Source organism: Rhinolophus ferrumequinum, chromosome 14, assembly GCF_004115265.2.
Source record: "Rhinolophus ferrumequinum isolate MPI-CBG mRhiFer1 chromosome 14, mRhiFer1_v1.p, whole genome shotgun sequence".
Taxonomy (NCBI): domain Eukaryota; kingdom Metazoa; phylum Chordata; class Mammalia; order Chiroptera; family Rhinolophidae; genus Rhinolophus; species Rhinolophus ferrumequinum.
Window position 1 is genome coordinate 70976013 of NC_046297.1, and position 17336 is coordinate 70993348.

Consider the following 17336-nt stretch of genomic DNA (forward strand, 5'->3'; position numbering starts at 1 on the left):
AACTTATTTTTGTTTACTCACAGGTGCCAATTACTTTAACCAAGGCAGAATGTTTTAATTTAGACAAATAATCAACATTACACTTGTCAAATCTAGTTAATGAATTCACTGCTATGTAACCACAATGTCTAAGATAGATCTAAAATTAGTGGAAATACCTAAATATGGTTTGTGGAGCTCTTCTCAAAATGTCAGGCTTTTTGAAGACATCTTAGAGGTATTTCTAGCTTATCGTTTCCCTTGTGAAACGAACAACAGATGCAGGTGTCCCGTGTCTCACTGCAGGCAAGGACCCACGAGCACATGCTCTAACGGTGAAGCTGGACAGTTAGGTACTACCTGGCCACTACAAAGAAACAAAATGGGACATAAGGACGACAGCGACCCTCTTCTGGAAGGCTTGCCATCTATGAAAACACTCGGGTTTTATACTTCATTGCTTAGCGAAGTAAAATCCATCAAATACTTTCTTGTGACATTCGGTAGCCATGACTCTCCTTTTAGCACGATGACCAGAAAAGGTTTAGGCCTGACTCTGCTAGGTCAGTTGACAACCGTCATCCTGGAGAGTGATGCAAAAACTAAGAGCGCTGCTTCCGCCTGCACCAGACCTAAATAAACCTACACTGAGATGTACAAGGTAAAGGAAGAGATGAGGTCCGCAGTTAGAACAAGAACTAGTAAGAACTCAAATAGGTGGAGAGTTTTGAATGGATAATTCCTATAGACAGAACTAGAGTCTGCTGGTTAAGAGGAAAGATGCTGGAGACAAAATCATGGGTTTGAATTCCGACGGCACCACCTGCCAGCTGGGACCCTGAGCAAACCAACGAATTTCTCTGCATCTCAGTTCCACATCTACAGACTGGCTGAGTTTCCTCCTATCCAGACGAGGGATAACTGCGGTACCTAACTCCTAGAGTTGTCGCAAGGATTCAGCTGCTTTCTATGTGAAGTTGATATAAAACACCTTGAGCTTAGATATGACACCAAAAGCACAAGCAACAAAGAAAACATAGACCGGACTTCATCAAAATTTAAAACTTCCACACTTCAAAGCACACCATCAAGAAAGTGGAGTGACACAGAGTCGGAGGAGTTTTGCAAATTACTTATCTGATAAGGGACGTGTACCTGGAATAGTTTTAAAAAGAGAGAGAAACCTCTTACAACTCAATTTAAAACTGAATTAAAAAGATCTGAATAGACATTTTTCAAAAGGAAATCTAAAAATGACCAATGTGCACAATGAAAAAATACTCGATATCATTAGCTGTAAGGGAAATAAAAATCAAAACTACAATGAGACACCACTTCAAACTCACTAGGATGGTCGTCATCAAAGACACCATCCCAAGTATTGGTGAGGACGTGGAGAAACTGGGACCCTCACACACTGCTGGGGGAAGGTGCAGCCACTGTGGAAAACCATCCGGGCATTCATCAAAAAGTTCCACATTGAGCTACTACATGACCCAGCCATTCCACTTCCTGGGCATGTACGTCAGAGACCTGAAAACACACATCCACACAAAAACGTGTACAGGAATATCCATGGCACCATTGCCCATAATAGCCAGAAAAGGAGAAACAACCCAAATGTCCATCAACTGATGAATGGGTGAACAAAACGTGGTCTGTCCGCACAGCGGAATATTACTCAGCCACAACAAGGAGTGAAGTACCATTTCATGCTACAATGTGGATGAGCCTTGAAAACATGACGCTCACTGAGAGAAGCCAGTCACAAAAGGCCCGTGTTGTATGATTCCATTTACATGAAATGCCCAGAACAGGCAAACCCCTGGCGACGGATGAGTGGCTGCTGGGGGCGTGGGGCGGGGGCCAGGACGGGAGAAAGGGGAGTGACTGCTCCTGGGTACGGGCTCCCTGCCAGGGTGAGGAACGTACACAACTCAGAACAGAGGAAACAAAACACACTGACTGCACACTTAAATGGGTGCACTGTATTAAAGCTTTCTTTAACAAAAAGAAAGCTGCACCCTCGAGCAGTGCCCTCCCACAGCAAACGCAAAGCACTACTTTTTATTTCAGGGGGAAAAAAATCCCCTCAGCGGGAAAACAGGAAAGCAAATTCGAGTTGACTGAAATTGGCCAAAAGATGGTTTCACTTGAAGCAGCTGTCGAATGTACACGGAATGTTCGGAAATCACAAGAACCCAGCACGAAGCATGTCTGCAACGCAGGTCAACGGCTCGGCAGCCTCGCTGCTCCAAGTGGCTGGCGGGACCTGGTTCTGAAAACCAGCCCAGGAACCAGCGCCAAAGACAGCCCAGGTCTCCTCCCTCGGCCGTGGACACGGCTGTGGGGAAAGCAGGCAGCAAAAACCCTGAAACAGTTCGCCTCGAAGAATATATCCACTTAAAATTCAAAACCAAAATCAAAGTGATGCAATTTGGGGAGAGCCCCCCGTGGATGGGTTTTCTATGCAGCCGGCGTCTTCCTATCCTGCGGGGCAGCGTTCACTGCTCAGACTGAGAGGCTGCTGGGATCCTGCTGGGACCTGGGAAGTGACCCGCATGACACATCTACCACTGACACACTTGCCAGGGTTGAGCAGAAAAGAAGAGACTGATGCTGGGGAAAGGTAAGACCTCAGTAAGTGAAGGAATGGCCGTGGCCAGTCCTGGTACAAAGGCCGCAAGAACTGGACCTGGGGACAGCAGACCTTCAGTTCCCTTTGCTCTCCGTCAGCTGAGCAGAGATCAAGTCCACATTCTTCTCATTTGGGACCATTACAGACGATGCCGTCTGATGCCACATGCTGGTTTCTCTGTCCTTTCTTTCCCGCTGCAGTCTCTGTCTGTGGCCGGAGCTTGACTCATCTCCAAGCAGCCTATAGAACGCCCCCACTGTTCCTCCCAGCATTCTCCACTCAGTATCATCTCCACACAACCTTACTTTGAAAGGTTTCAGAAATAACAAATGTATACTCTTTTTGATTTCAACAAATGACTGACTTTTCTGATAGTTCTAAGCTGCTTGTATTATACCTGGTAGAAGCGTCTAATTCTCCTGCAGGTAAAGTGGTCAGAACACTGAAACGCAGTACTTTCCATCAGTATAACTAGCTAGATTGGGCTCAACGGCTTCTATTGATCAAACACCAGCACATCCAATATCGATTTCACTGCTCATCGATTTCCATGGGGGCGGGAGGGATCCACAAGTTCCTCAGCCTGCCCTCAAACTGTTTTCTCATCAGCAACTCAGGTCTGCCGAAAGCAAAGCAAAGCACTTGTTTTCCTTCTTCTACACACTCCACAAACTGTATCGAAAAATTATCACAAAATATCAGGCTAGGGAAAGGATTCAACACGATGTTTTAAAAATAAATAAATAAATCTGCAAACCTGAAGCGATTTCATTTCAGAATCAAGAGACACAATGAGATGTAGTCAGTGTGTGGGTCGCAAAGTGTTTGTAGGCATGGCTATGTGATTTCTATCTCTGCAAAGGAAGTTTTACAGTTTTTTATTATTTACCCTTTGTCACTGTTTGTGGTTAAGCCTGAAAATAAGAGAACTCATTATAAAATAATTAGGCACTGCAATAAAAGAGATTTTTGCTATATTATTAATAGTTACAGAAGGTGTTAAGAGGGGAAAAGAAAACCCACCTGTGTAAAAAAAAAAAAAAAAAAAAGCAAAATTTCTTTCCCTGCTAAGAAAACATACACATAATGCAGTAGAAAATTCCAGTCCATGCTAAGAGGAGCATAAACCATAGAATCAGAGCAAAGCCATTGCTGTGAATAAATTCAGAATTAACTGGACAAGCATGCTCAATGCAGTCAAAGAATTGGAAAGGCACACTTTACAAATCATTCACTTAGCCATGCTGGAGGAAGGATTTTCCTCTTCGACAGACAACATAGATCAGTCGGGTGCCCCATCAAACAAGGACCAAGCCATAATCAGGTGGCTAACAGTTCTGATTTAAAGTGACTTAAATCAGAATGTTCCAAAGATCACAGTCCAGAAATTGCGACTGTTCATTCACACCATCATGAAACAAGCACTTAAAAAAACAACCCAAAGCAATGAAGCACGTAGATCATGTACCTGGATCAATGAGAACCTCCTGTGCCCCTGGAAGAAAGAAGAGAGTGTGGTCTTTTATTTGGAAAACAAAAGTGCTTTTAAAGGTAACGACTAAGTCATCTTTCACAATTCACATAGCCTTGAAAAACCTGGGGCACTTCTAGCTGGTCAGAGAAGTAATTGCGAATAACAGTATGTTAGTTACAAGCTCAGTGCCTTTTTGCTTTGAGGGAAAAAGCACAAGCTGCTGTCACTCACAGCCCGCACAGATGTGTAAAGCTCCTCCTCGCCTCCATCCCTCCCCACTTGCTAAGCTCATGTTCCCCAACTCTTCTCCAACACGTATGAGAATTTCTGACTTCCACAAATAAGCCAAAGGACAAAGGAATGGTAATTTGTTTGTGCAAATATATGTCCACACCTTGGAATTGGAGCGGGGTGGGGAGAGGAGGTACCAGAGGGCTATGTGTAATTTATCACAAGCCTCCTAAAATCTCACACTCACTCTCACACACACACACACGCACACAATGAACTACTGGACACTTCACAAACTAAGGGTTTCCAACTTTTAAAAGGTCACTTTGTAGTTAGTTTAAAAACAAAAGCTTCTTCCTTATTATAAGAAGCTTTTGGAAGCCTTAATCGTCCGCTAAATTGTCCAAATGTCAGTGAGATCCAATGAGCCTCCTCTGTAGAATGTAATTTCGCAAGCCGGCAGAACACACCCGAAGAGGTACTGGTTCTAAGAGTCGGGCTTCTCGTCAGCTCTCGTCAGCTGTAAGCACATTTCCAACATTCCAAAAGGCGTGTCCTAGTAACTGACCTACTGAAATCACAGATTTATTCGAGCGTCTAGACAGAGAACAGGCCCCCGTTCATGGTCCTAGTAAGAGCTGTTTGGTGTACTGCAATCTGTTTTTAAATTCAGACTGCAAAGCACTGCAATCTAGAAGCCACGGTTATAATGAAAACAGGGGGTTTGGTTTCTATGCGCGATGCCTGACCATCGTGCGGGTTCTCGGAACAACGCTACAGAGTAGAGGGGACGATTAACCTACCCTGCGGACGAGCAGACCGAAGCTCAGAGGAGCCAGCATGGTCCACCAGCATCTCCCAAGGACGCTGTGCCCGCGACATGAGCTGACAGAGGTGCATGAGGGCACGTTCAGCTGCGTGGAAATGGGGAATGCTGGATTTCAGGATAAGCCTCAAAGCTTTTTATTCAGTGAAAAACCTGCTTCAATATATTATTGTGCTAGATCCTTTCAATAGGGATCGTGATAGAAGCTTTTTGAGTCTTTATCACCATCACCGAGTATTTGACCTCTCAGCGCGTCTCGTACTGAACTGGGCAGCACGGTCAGTGCACTCAGATGGCAGAGTGTGTAGTTATTTTATTCCATTTGTAAAACTCTCTCGCATGCTTCACACAGTCAGCTATCACTCCTCACTGGTGTGGATGTACCACCTGAAACAACCCTGTTCTGCATTTTAAATTTCCTTCATCGAATCCAATGTGATCTGTCAGCCACACGGCTCAGAAATTTTTTCAAAAAGAAAAGGCTCAACTACAAAAAATGGACAGCTTTTGACCAGGTGAACTTGATCATCTAACTGGGCTTCTGGAAGCACTTTTCTCTTATTCAATTCACTTGTAGGTACTTAGTTTGCTCATCGGTGAGAGTGACACAGGGACTTTGCTATCTGATCATCTGGCCCACTCAGAAGGCTCCCTGTGGTATGTGGGTGGTGGGGGAAAAATACCTTGTGTTTGAGGAAATCACACAGTGAGAGAAGGGGCATCCTCCAGCCACGTCTCCACGGGCAGAAGTACCTCAGTGTGCTCAGAAATTCGATCATCAGCACCATCAGCCTCCAATGGACTGATTTTACGTTAACCAAACTCCTAAGAGACTGATGTAAGAAACCTGGAGGTTTGACTTCTCAGTGTAATAGGAGACATAAAATTATCAATCAGACCAAAATGGTGCACAGAGTGCAACAATCAGCAGGTTTTCTCCCCAGTGGCTGCCAGTATTTAAATCCCAGCTCTGCCACTTACTAGCTCCGTGACCTTAGTGACATTACTTACCCACTCTGGCCTCAGTTTCCACATCTGTAAAACTGGGATAATGATCGAACCTACCTCTCTGGGTTGTCGTGAGAATTACAGGATTAAATTCGTTTACGTAAAATGCTCAGAAAAATGTGTAGTGCATTTTAAGTGCTCAACAAACATTAACTATTGAGGTGATTTTACAAACATCCATTCTAATCACCCTTTGTATTTCCTTGCTAGTCTACATCCCAAAGGATATCCTCATTTCCCTAGTTACAAATCCTTGGTGAGCACCCTTCTGTTCCAGTTCCACCCCATGACATGTTTAAACAGGGGCAAGGGACACTCTTCCCCGCACCTCAGTTCGTGGAAGGCTTTCAAAGTCCTGGCCCCTCACGCACCCCACAAACGGAGTGAGTAATGAGGTTCGGGACTCTGGGACACAAGCTGGCCATGTGAAGCCCTTTCCCCTTGGGTGCTGGCCGCCCTCAGAAAGCACCCAGGACACTGGGCTCTGCCACGCCTGGTATGACAGGGACACACCTCTCATCGGAAGGCCTTCTAGTTCTGGGACACGGTATGATACCCATCTTCCTGTGTCCCCAAAGTTCGTGGATAAAGCAGCGTTATCAGTAACAGATGTGGGATCCATCTCCACCTGCCTGCCCTTTCGTCCCATCTCTCAACTGGCTGGTGGCGAAAGCAGGAATGTAATTTAATGACTGGATCCCCGTGAGCCCCAATATATAGCAAATCACTCTGCGGCTTCAAGCAGGTGCAGGATGCTGCACTATGTCCACATCGCTGCTGCTGCTGAATTATGGGTACAGGACCAACGACCCGCCTTAGACAGTTCACTCAGTTCTAAATTGGGTCCTCCTCCAGAAAGCCATCTTTTCCTATTGTAGCTCCTTAGTAATTGCCAAAGACTATAAAATGATGGCTCTATACAAAGTAATGGCTAAAGTTTATGAGATCTTTTATGAGAGAACCCCTGGGCTAAACACTTTATGTAATTTCTCTCTAAATGTCACCATCTTGCAAAGCAGGTATTACATGTTTCCCCAAAAATAAGACCTAGCCGGACAATCAGTTCTGATGTATCTTTTGGCGAAAAATTAATGTAAGACCGAGTATTATATTATATTATATCATATTATGTTACGTTATATTATATAATACCCAGTATTATATCATGTTTGTTGTGTTGTATTATATTATATTTTCCCTGGTCCTATATTAAAATATACTATATTGTATAAGACCGGGTCTTATATTAATTTTTGCTCCAAAAGACGCATTAGAGCTGATTGTCCGGCTAGGTCTCATTTTCGGGAAAACATGGTAGCATCCCCATTTTGCAGGTGAAGAAAAGACTCAGGAAGAACTGACTGCAGTTCGCATGGCTAAGTGGTGCCACGCGCATTCAAACCCAGGTGAATAAACTAGGCTTCTGCCGTGACACCAAATCACCTGCCACCAATTAACACCCAGCAGCAGGTTCAGAACTCGGGGGGTTCAGTGCGGTTTTCATCTTCAAGGTGCTCCAGAGACCGTTTCTATCTTTTCTATAAAATCATGGCTGACTGGTTTCTAATATTGGAAGAAAAGCCTAATTTCGCCACTGTTCACACAGCATGCCTGAATTTTTCACGCTGAGATGACAGAGTAGAAATAAGATATAACTAGAATCATTTTTCCAGGTATCCAGCCAATGACCTATTCTGAAGCATTAAACACAGAAATCAAATTAAAGGAACGTGTTTTGAGTCTTCTTTTACAAATACACAACTTAAGGCTTTTTAAAGGTGCAACAGCGCCACCTATGGCCAAAAAAGAATTTCCAAGTTGCTGGAAAAGATGGAACCAAAAAATTGCCTGCACAGTAAAGAAATTATCAGTAAGGTTTTATAAAAATAGGATGCTCAGAGACCTAACTAAAAGCTTAGCTAGTACACACTGAATTCTGCTTCAGGGAAGAGGGTGTTATTCAGTACTTAACCTGAAATCTTTAACGCTCCTGGATGTAAACAAAAGACATAGGCTCTTGGGAACTAATCTTAGGGTATGAAGGGATCTTGGCCTCCAGGCCAGCTTCTTTGTTTAACGGATTAGGAAGACTGAGACAGGGGAATCTGTCCTTCCAGTCTCAGTGACAAAGCTTACTCCTGTCCCCAGGCTCTTGCACTACACCAAAACCAACAGGTCTACACACTAACCCTACTCATAAAAATCACAGCTGCATTTTTCCAACAGTAAGTAGTCTCAGTGTCCTGCAAAAGACATCCCAAAGGGTTCGAGACCATAAATCATACAATTTTGTGGAAATACCAAACGCTGATGTACATATTAAAACAGCACGAGCTTGCCTTTCATTCCTTCTATAAAGGAAAAGTGACAGTTGTCAAATCAACAATTTGATTTTTTTTAACCTATGAAAGGTAGAGAAAAAAAATCAAAATTTCCTTCAATCACAAAGGAGATAAGCTTATTCCCAGAAAACACCTCAATATCAATGTTTCTAAACTTACTGGCTATGGTCAAATTCCTAGTTATTTAAATGTTTTAGTGGATGATTATAAGGCCATGTGAATTCCGAGTTGCACCTTCTATGCAAATAATCTTTCAGCTCTTCAGCTTAAGGCAAGTTAGCCATTCCCTATCTTACTAGAATGCCACTGATTTCATCCAAACCTCATACTGCACTAAAAAAAAAAAACTGTAACTGAATCCTGATCACTAGATCATAGACCTACGTCACATGCATATATGTATTGAAAATGCATTGGAAAAAAACACCCTCCTCAGTATTCGAAGTTGTGATCCAACTCACTGTGACAAATTTTTACTGAGAACCTCTTAGGTGATTTGTATACATAATATCTAACTCTCACAACCATACAAGATAAATGACATCATTCTAACTTCACAAATGAGGAAATAGACTTCAGCCATAAAAAACAAAGTTGACACGTCCCATAAAACTTAAAATATTCACCATCAGGAAAGAAAAGAGCATAGATTTTGACTTTCTGTCAACATTCAGTGACTTAATCTTTTCTTCCATACTAAAGGCACAGAAAACCAATTCCGTCTTTATAACTTTTTCTCTCAACAAGCATCACTAGAAAACAAACAAGCAATAAGTCATTAGCAATGGCTGGATTTTCAAAACCCACTTCTCTTTCACACTGTAACGACTTTTAATGTTTTGTTTTTAATGCTTACAGAGTTAAAATTAAAAATATTGATGTTTTAGGTCATTAGCTGAGGATAAGACATTTGTGAAAATAAATGTAAAATTTTAATCTATGCTACTCTGTCTATTACTCTCACTGATCTTCTCCTTTTCAGGCTGAGACCACTAACATCTGTCCTTTATGAACTCACAGCCGTCCAGGCAATGAGTCCATGGGAGGCTGTGAGAGGGGCCATTGAGAAAGCAGACTGTGCAGAGACCCCCCCTGGGTTCAAGTTCCAAGTCTGCCACTCGCCCGCTGCATGATTTGGGCAAGTTACCTCATCTCGTTAAACCCCAATCCCTCTCCTGCACAAAGGAGATGCTGATACCAGCCCTCAAAGGCTTGCAGTGAGGTGACACGTCCAGAAAGCATTTAGCACAGCCACTGGCCTCTGTGGTGCTGAATAATTCATCAGTAGTTTAATAATTATGATAATAATGATGACTGTTAATTGCTGTCACGCAGCAGCCTACCCGTCTGTCTCCTCATACCTGCCCCTAAAGAAAGGAGAGTCTGTGAGACTGATCCTTTCAGGGACTTTGCTTCACCTTTGTGCTTACACTTTATGTCTCCCTGTTTGGCCGCAAAGGATGGCTGGTTAGTCAATGACGGGTAAGATTCCTCAAAGGAGGATCAACCTAAGCCAGGCACAGTCACATAGGGGCCATCTGGAGAACTCACGGGGTTGACAGAGGTGGGCACAGCCCCCCACCTTCTCCCAGCTAAGGAGAGCTTCTGCCTCTGTGTCTGCATTCCTTACCACATCCTGCTTGGGAAGAGTTTCAATGATGTGATAACATCAGTTCTCCATCTGTTCATATCAGTAAGTTTCAGGATAAAGGTTTTGTCTCTTGGGGAGGTACATACAGCAATTACTAAGACATCCTGGGACTTTCGGTTCCAGCTGCTTGCAGACAAGGGTTATTGGTTTGAATCAGATTCCTAGTACAATGTGTGAAATTCACAGGTCTTGAGATTAACAAGCTTTACTTCCTCATTTGTTAACCAATAAAAGCTATGCATTGGCCCGATTCGGGGCTCTCAGTCCTTGAGGCTGAAGTCCCTTGGCCCCGCTTGCACTCTATTCTTGGCTACTGTATTTCTTAACCCTGCGCTGCCCTTCTCGCTTCCCACAGCTCTTGTCGTGCAGGACGCGACAGTTAATAAATTAAGAAAGACCAAAAAATAGAAATAACCATAAAGAAGAAACATTTACTAGTCGATAAGCATTTCCTTTTAAATTGACTGCAGAGTATCCTACTAATTATTTTAATAAACCAACTTTTGTCCATTAGTTATAGATTTGCAGGTTCATATACAAGTATCCAGAAAAAAAGAATTAGTGGCCTCTAACCTCTGAATACTAGGAAAGTCTTTTTGCTGTTGTTGTTGTTTTTAATTAAAGCAAAAAAAGGTAGGGACTATAGAATTCTTTTGAAACTAAGATAACTTTAAGAGGGAAAAAATTCCTTTTCTCAGAGGAAATCTGCTTGAAAACCAGGTTATCTGGATCTGAGATGCCAAGAGTCTTTTAACATTAACAACACAATATTATTGATAATAGTATTTGTCAAGTGCTGGGTATTTATATGTATATCTCCTTCAACCTTCGCAAGAACTCTGTGAGTAAGAACTATTACTATCATACCCATTTTACAGATAAGGAAGTTGAGGCACAGAGCGATTGCTCTAGCTCACCTTGGTATTAAATGACGTCTGTATTTCTGCAGCTTTTCTGCTGTTAGAGGAACCTGATATACTCAAGGGGCAATGCGAAGTCATCGGTTGGTCTGTTTCTCATCTCACACCGCAGATGCCATCAGCTCCTGGTGCTCAAGATGAGGCTGCCATTACAGACTGACTAATCTCGAGATTAATATCCAAGACCAAGCAACGTATCTGCTGCTGATATCAAGACTGTCCATGGATCTGGACCTCTTACTGCTTGGAAAAGGCAGTGAATTCGTTACTAGATGAATAAGCATTGCTCTTCCGGCTCCCATCTGAGCTTCACTGGATATTTACCCCATAGACTGCCTTCAACAGTAAAAAGTTCCCAAGTTCTTTTTGCAAAGCTAAATAAAGACATTTCTCCACTGCAGACAGGGCTGTTTTTCAAAACAGTTGAAAACTGGTTTTTGCCTATATTCAGCAAGGGGTGAAAAATGAAACATTGTTCTGAAAGTCTCTGGAGCCTCACTAATCACACCAGAACAATCTCGACACATTGTAACTCTTCAAATTGGGGAGGGGGGGAGCCACACACCACCCCCTCCAACCTTTGGCACTCCCAGAGAGAGTGCAGAAGAGTTTCTCCTAAAGAGAGAATAAAACAGGCTTTCACCTTCCTGAGTGTCTTGGAGACCCCAGCCATTGGTAGCTGCCTAGAGAAGACAGTAGGGCTTCAGGTGCTGTAATCTCATACCAGAGAGAGTAATTAGAACAACAAGGAATAAATACAGGTGGGGAACACTGACAGAATCAAAGCACAGGAAAGGGAGGAGCAGAGATATATATTCGAAACTCAGAGCTCATCCCTTCACAGCCTGCTTTACCTTCCTTTCAAGTAACTGACATACCACTGAGATCAACAGGAACAGCTCTGCTGAACAATGGTAAAGTGTCTTCAAGAACCATTATGGATTCATCTAAGTCGTTCTACGAAGAGTGCACCCAGATTCTGACAGTGCCGCTTCTGTAACTGGTCCATAAAGGTGGTCTCTGCAGTCTTTGCTGATGACGGGGGATGATATATAATTTAGAGGGGAAAAGAATGCAAGCATTTCCCTATCCAATACACATTAACTACTGTGGGCTTTCTCTTTGGGGGTAAAATGTCTAAAAATCTCATGGAACAGAAAACACCTAGCAGTTTTGTGTCTAACCTTGATCACTGCATTCTTTCTTACTATCTTTGTGACCGAGGCAATATGACAATCATATCCTGAACCATTAAAGGCAAGTTCATTCATTAAGGATCAAAAGGGTGCAGTTCCTTCAACAAGCATGTGTGTGTGCTTCTCCAGACTTTTTACGCCTCACTGGTGCTAACAAACACAAGCAAATCAGACTTAACTCATGAAGAGAACTTCATCATCCAGGAGAATAAGAACCAGCCACCAGGCCCTGAATTAGCTGGTATGTCTGACCTCTGGGACTAGCTTCACCCAACATACAGAAATTATGAAAAAGACACAGAACTTCTAGGTCAACCTGCCATGAACTTTTATGCAAGTGTTCCAACCAGTCATGGCAGTCCATTAAGAGTATTCAATAAGATCCATAAATATTCAATAAAATCAGAAGAAAATATCTCGCGTGCAAGATTTTGGACTCCACAGACTCCATACTTTATTCAAACATTAGTCAGGCTGCACTCGAGGGAGAGGTAATCAATTGCACCTGCTTGCTTAAGGACTGACTGAGTCCAGGCCAAGGAACGGGCAGCGCTCACCTGGTCGATGTCTGTTGGCTGCTTCAGCAGCAAGTGAGCTCCCCGGGAACCTCCGAGCTCCCGTCTTACCACCGGTTCCACCAGGATAGTGATAGATGACAGACGCCGAACACAACCCTTCAAGGGCCGCTGGGCATTAAAAAAAAAAAAAGACAATGAGTTCGAATTTCAGTGCCTAAGAATGATTTGAACACTTGAGGTGGAAAAGCCAATTCTCCCCCAAACAAAGATCAAACCTGCAGATCACGGTTACAAACAGGCACGTGCCACCTGTCATCTTTCACGTGCCCGTGTCAAGGCTGGCCACACAGAAAACTCTCACGCTACTCAAGGTTTCACGGAGGGACTGCGTCCCCATGTGAAACAGGCCAGCCCCTCAGCCACACACACATTCTTTCTTTTCACCAACAGTGTAGTGCGCATGGCGCAAGTGGCAGGCTCTGCACCAGATGCTGACACTCCGGAGATGTGGGGCAGGAAATGCCCTGGACTGAGAATATTTCAAAGTCATGCCACCCCAGCGGGACCACAGCGCCTACCCACATCAGGCACCCTAAGGGGCTCTCGCACGACGGCAGCAGACACCTGCGGCCTCGTCTCCCCTGAAAAGGCCGCTACTTTTCCTTGGAGTACATGACGGGTGACGGGCTTCTATCAATGGCGGCTACAGCCTAAGAATCTCAAGCGTGGCCATGGGCCGTCCTAGCCCTTTGGGTTCAGAGCTATTTATTTTCTGTTTCTCTCTTATTTCAAATAATAGTTGCCATAATGACACATCTGATCGTCTCCATTGGATAACCTTACCTCCAAGCCACAGGAAGTCGTTCACAGAGCGCAGGAGCTCCACGGACATGTGGTAATGCACGAGCGAGTCCTGCAGCATGCCGGCCTGCAGGCACAGGTCCCCCACGTGCTTGCGCATGCGCCCCTGGCACCGCTTCTTGTAGTGTCTGAAACATAAAACGCACCGAGACGGATCACCGCTAATGCGCCAAGTGTGCCCCGAAAGCATCCCGGCTAAGCGCTATGCAACTCTTGCTACCAAAAAAAACCAAAAAACAAAAAACAAAAAAAACAAAAACACACGCTAAGAGGGCGGCTGGAGGCTCGGTAATTGAAAGCCAGCAGCCGTCATCACCAGTCCGTGAGCTGGGACGGTCCTGACTTCAAAAACAGTTACGCTTTCAATGGTGGACGTGACTTCTACTGTGCATTTCGCTTAGGCAATATTAGAGGAGGGTTTTTCTTTTCAGATTTGCCAGTCACGACATTAGCACGAGAAAGTTCATTTCAGCTTTTTAGAAACTCAATTCTCTTCCACGTTCTGAACTTCAAACCTATTATTATTTTATAAAGAGAGCTACACTGCATAGAACAAGCCAAGCACTTGGCTTTTGCAACCAAGACCTTTAGCTTCACTATTTCAGAGCGAGCTTTAGCACTGTTTAGAGAGGGCGGGACTGGGCGCTCGCTAACTGCTCTTTACATACTGGCAAGGACGGTCCAATAAATAATGCAAAGGCTTCTATGTCTGCATCAACTCAGAAACCAAAGACACTACACCAGCATCTTCCTGTATCATTTTTAAATTTTTTTCAAGACAAAATAAGAGCTGTATTAAATTTTCTTTGACCATGAAAGTAATCATCAAAAATAAACCCCTATAAATCCAAAAGGTATGATATTTCCAGCTCCATGAATGTGATTGACAGATCTCAGTACAAAGTTAAATGCCGTCAGCTGGAATTCTCACAAGCTCAACCACTCCTTGGCCAGCCAGGAATTTAGCGTTTCTGTTCCAGATGTTGGTTGAAGTAAGATCAGCCCATAAGGCAGAAAGGGAGAGAAAAGGGAACCAGCCTCCATGTTCTCCACCTGGTCTCAGGCAGTGTTATCATGCCCCCGGCCCCCCCAACGCTAACAAGCCCCCCCTGTAAGGGAAGACTACATCTGAACTGCCGCTGCCACCCCCAAGTGACACCTGTCATCTCTCTCCCCCACTGGTCACCTCAACAGCTCATAATGATCTTCTGACTCCCTCCACTTGGCCCCTACTGCGCACACACACTCACACACACACACACACTCACACACACACTCACACACACACACTCACACACACACACTCACACACACACACTCTCACACACACACACTCACACTCACACACACACACACTCACACACACACTCTCTCACACACACACTCACACACACACACTCACACACACACTCACACACACACACTCACACACACACACTCACACACACAAACACACACACACTCTCACACACACACTCACACACACACTCACACACACTGACACACACACACACTCACACACACACACACTCACTCACACACTCACATTCACACACACACACTCACACACACTCTCACACACACACACACTCACACACACACTCACACACACACACACACACACACACACGTCTTCCCAAACCGCCCCCCTGCAAACCCTCCAAAGGTTCTCCAGCACAGTTCTGGCCCCTCCCACTGCCCGGCCCCCCACTGCTCCCTGCTCTCGCAGCCTTACTGATTTCCGGCCTCCTGGGTGACCGACCTCAGGCTCTACCTGGACTTCTGTCCCAGTACTTCCCACTCTCCTTAGGGCTCATTCTGTCATTTCTCAAGGCAGCCTTCCCTGCCTCTAACCTCTGCACTTTGGGTTAGGTGTCCCTGCTGTGTTCCTGAATGTTCTGTGCTGAATCAACTTCTGACCTCTGTAAGCTCCAAAGAGGTGAGTCCGTTTTGCTCACTATTGTGTATGGACCCCTCTCCTCTGGACTCAAAAACAAAGGAATGGATGGGTCTCAAATGCACACAGAGCTGTCACTGTCCATCCCAACCCTTCCCTCTGCAGAACGTCAGCAGAGGCAAAACCAGGACTAATGCTCCTCTACGTCACTCCCTGCTGGCAGCTTCCCCGCTCCCTCTGCTGTCAGTTCTCACAGAGACAAGCCCCTCCAAAGCCCTCCATGACCAGGCCTTCTCCAGCGCCTCCCCAGGGGAGCACCCTCCCACCCTGAACTCCGGGGCAGGGACCCCTTAGAGCTTCTCAGCACAGGGTACTTACTCTCCGCCAGCCCCTGCCCCACAAGCCTCCAGCCCTCACCTAGGCTGCTCCTGCCACCTGAGCCACCCTCCTGGCCGCTTCACCTGGCCGACTCCCGTGCTGTCCTCAGAACTCAATGCTGAGCCCTCTGCCTCCAGGAACTCTCCCGACAGTGTCCTTAGCTCTCAGCTGGGTTGCCCCTCAGGACAGGCCAGCCTAGTTACCATCTGGGTGTCTGTCCATCCCTCCATCAAGACCATGACCTCTCTGAGGGCATTTGGGGAGAGGGAAGGGAGGAGCCACAGGCAAAACCACAGCCCACAGCCCACTGTCAAGGATTCTCATGCCACGGGTCACATGCCACGGGACCTTTGGGGAACAAAGGTCCACTCCACAGCTGTGCAGGTACCTTACTCTGATGTCAACCCACTGTGCTGCGTAGGGACTCCTATCCTCACCTGAGTCGAACAATGGGACAGAATAATGTAACAGAACTCCTTGTACTCGCGGGAAACAGCGGCCAGCCCGCCCCTCACACCACGCCATTCCAAAGCCTCTCCCTTCGGGCGTGGCACTGCCTACCCGCCTTCCCTCGCCAGGAAAAGGACTTAGTGTCCTTTAAAATCACCTTTCCTCCCCCAGTCACACAACCGTAGGTTTTTAATACTCGGCTAAGGCTACAAGTACTACGATTATACTCACTCAGCAGATTTGAATTAGGCTTGAACACGACTCCCAACGTGTTAGAATGACATTTACTTTAAAGCATCCTGCCTGAACTCTTCCAAAAAAGTAAATTACTCCATCTTCTCAGGGAACGAACAAAGGCGCACTTCTGCTGGGGCAAAGGTCGCCCAGCACATTTTCAAAAATGAAAGTGCCATCGTTGCAATCAGAAACTACTTGTTTGGAAAACATAGGATTTTGACAAAAAGGAGTCACCTAAATATGCTCACAGCTTCTCATATTAAGGTCATGTGATTCAACAGAACTATGAAATATTTTAAATTATGTAAAACTACTTTGGAGGAAATCGCCAAAATATCACACTAGAAAAATTCTGTCATAGATTGACATACAGGAAGGGACGTAACTGCCCCAAGACCAGGTCAGCCCACGATTACCAGCATCTGCCACTGAATGAAATACGCAGGTCGGGCGGCTGAGTGGTACCTGACACCGTCATGCTCGTTCCCCTCCCCCCTTGCACCTGACTAATTCTCCCTAATAAGTATTAAGCCCCTGTGACAGGCTGTCTTACTCTTCTCATAACCTCCCAACAGAGTGCATGACGCTTAGAAAGACCCAAAGGAACTGCTTCCTCCCCAGTAACTATCGATGTCCTTAACAGGTTTGTTTTCTTTTTCAAGTCTATTTTTGGGGGGCAAAGACTATTCTGGAACTATCCAACAACCCAACATGTCAGTTCCTCCTCCCA

The 17336-nt window shown here is 45.0% G+C and overlaps 1 protein-coding gene across 1 annotated transcript in view; it reads right to left on the bottom strand.

Moving 5' to 3' along the window:
- The window catches only part of TRAPPC9 (trafficking protein particle complex subunit 9), a 338019-nt gene that overhangs the window by 309972 nt on the left and 10711 nt on the right, over positions 1–17336 (bottom strand). The window contains exons 3-5 of the mRNA XM_033126534.1: positions 13627–13772; positions 12823–12951; positions 4086–4112 (exon numbers count right to left, since the gene is read on the bottom strand). Of these exons, the coding sequence (XP_032982425.1) occupies positions 4086–4112; positions 12823–12951; positions 13627–13772 (302 nt within the window). The remainder of the gene's footprint in view (positions 1–4085; positions 4113–12822; positions 12952–13626; positions 13773–17336) is intronic.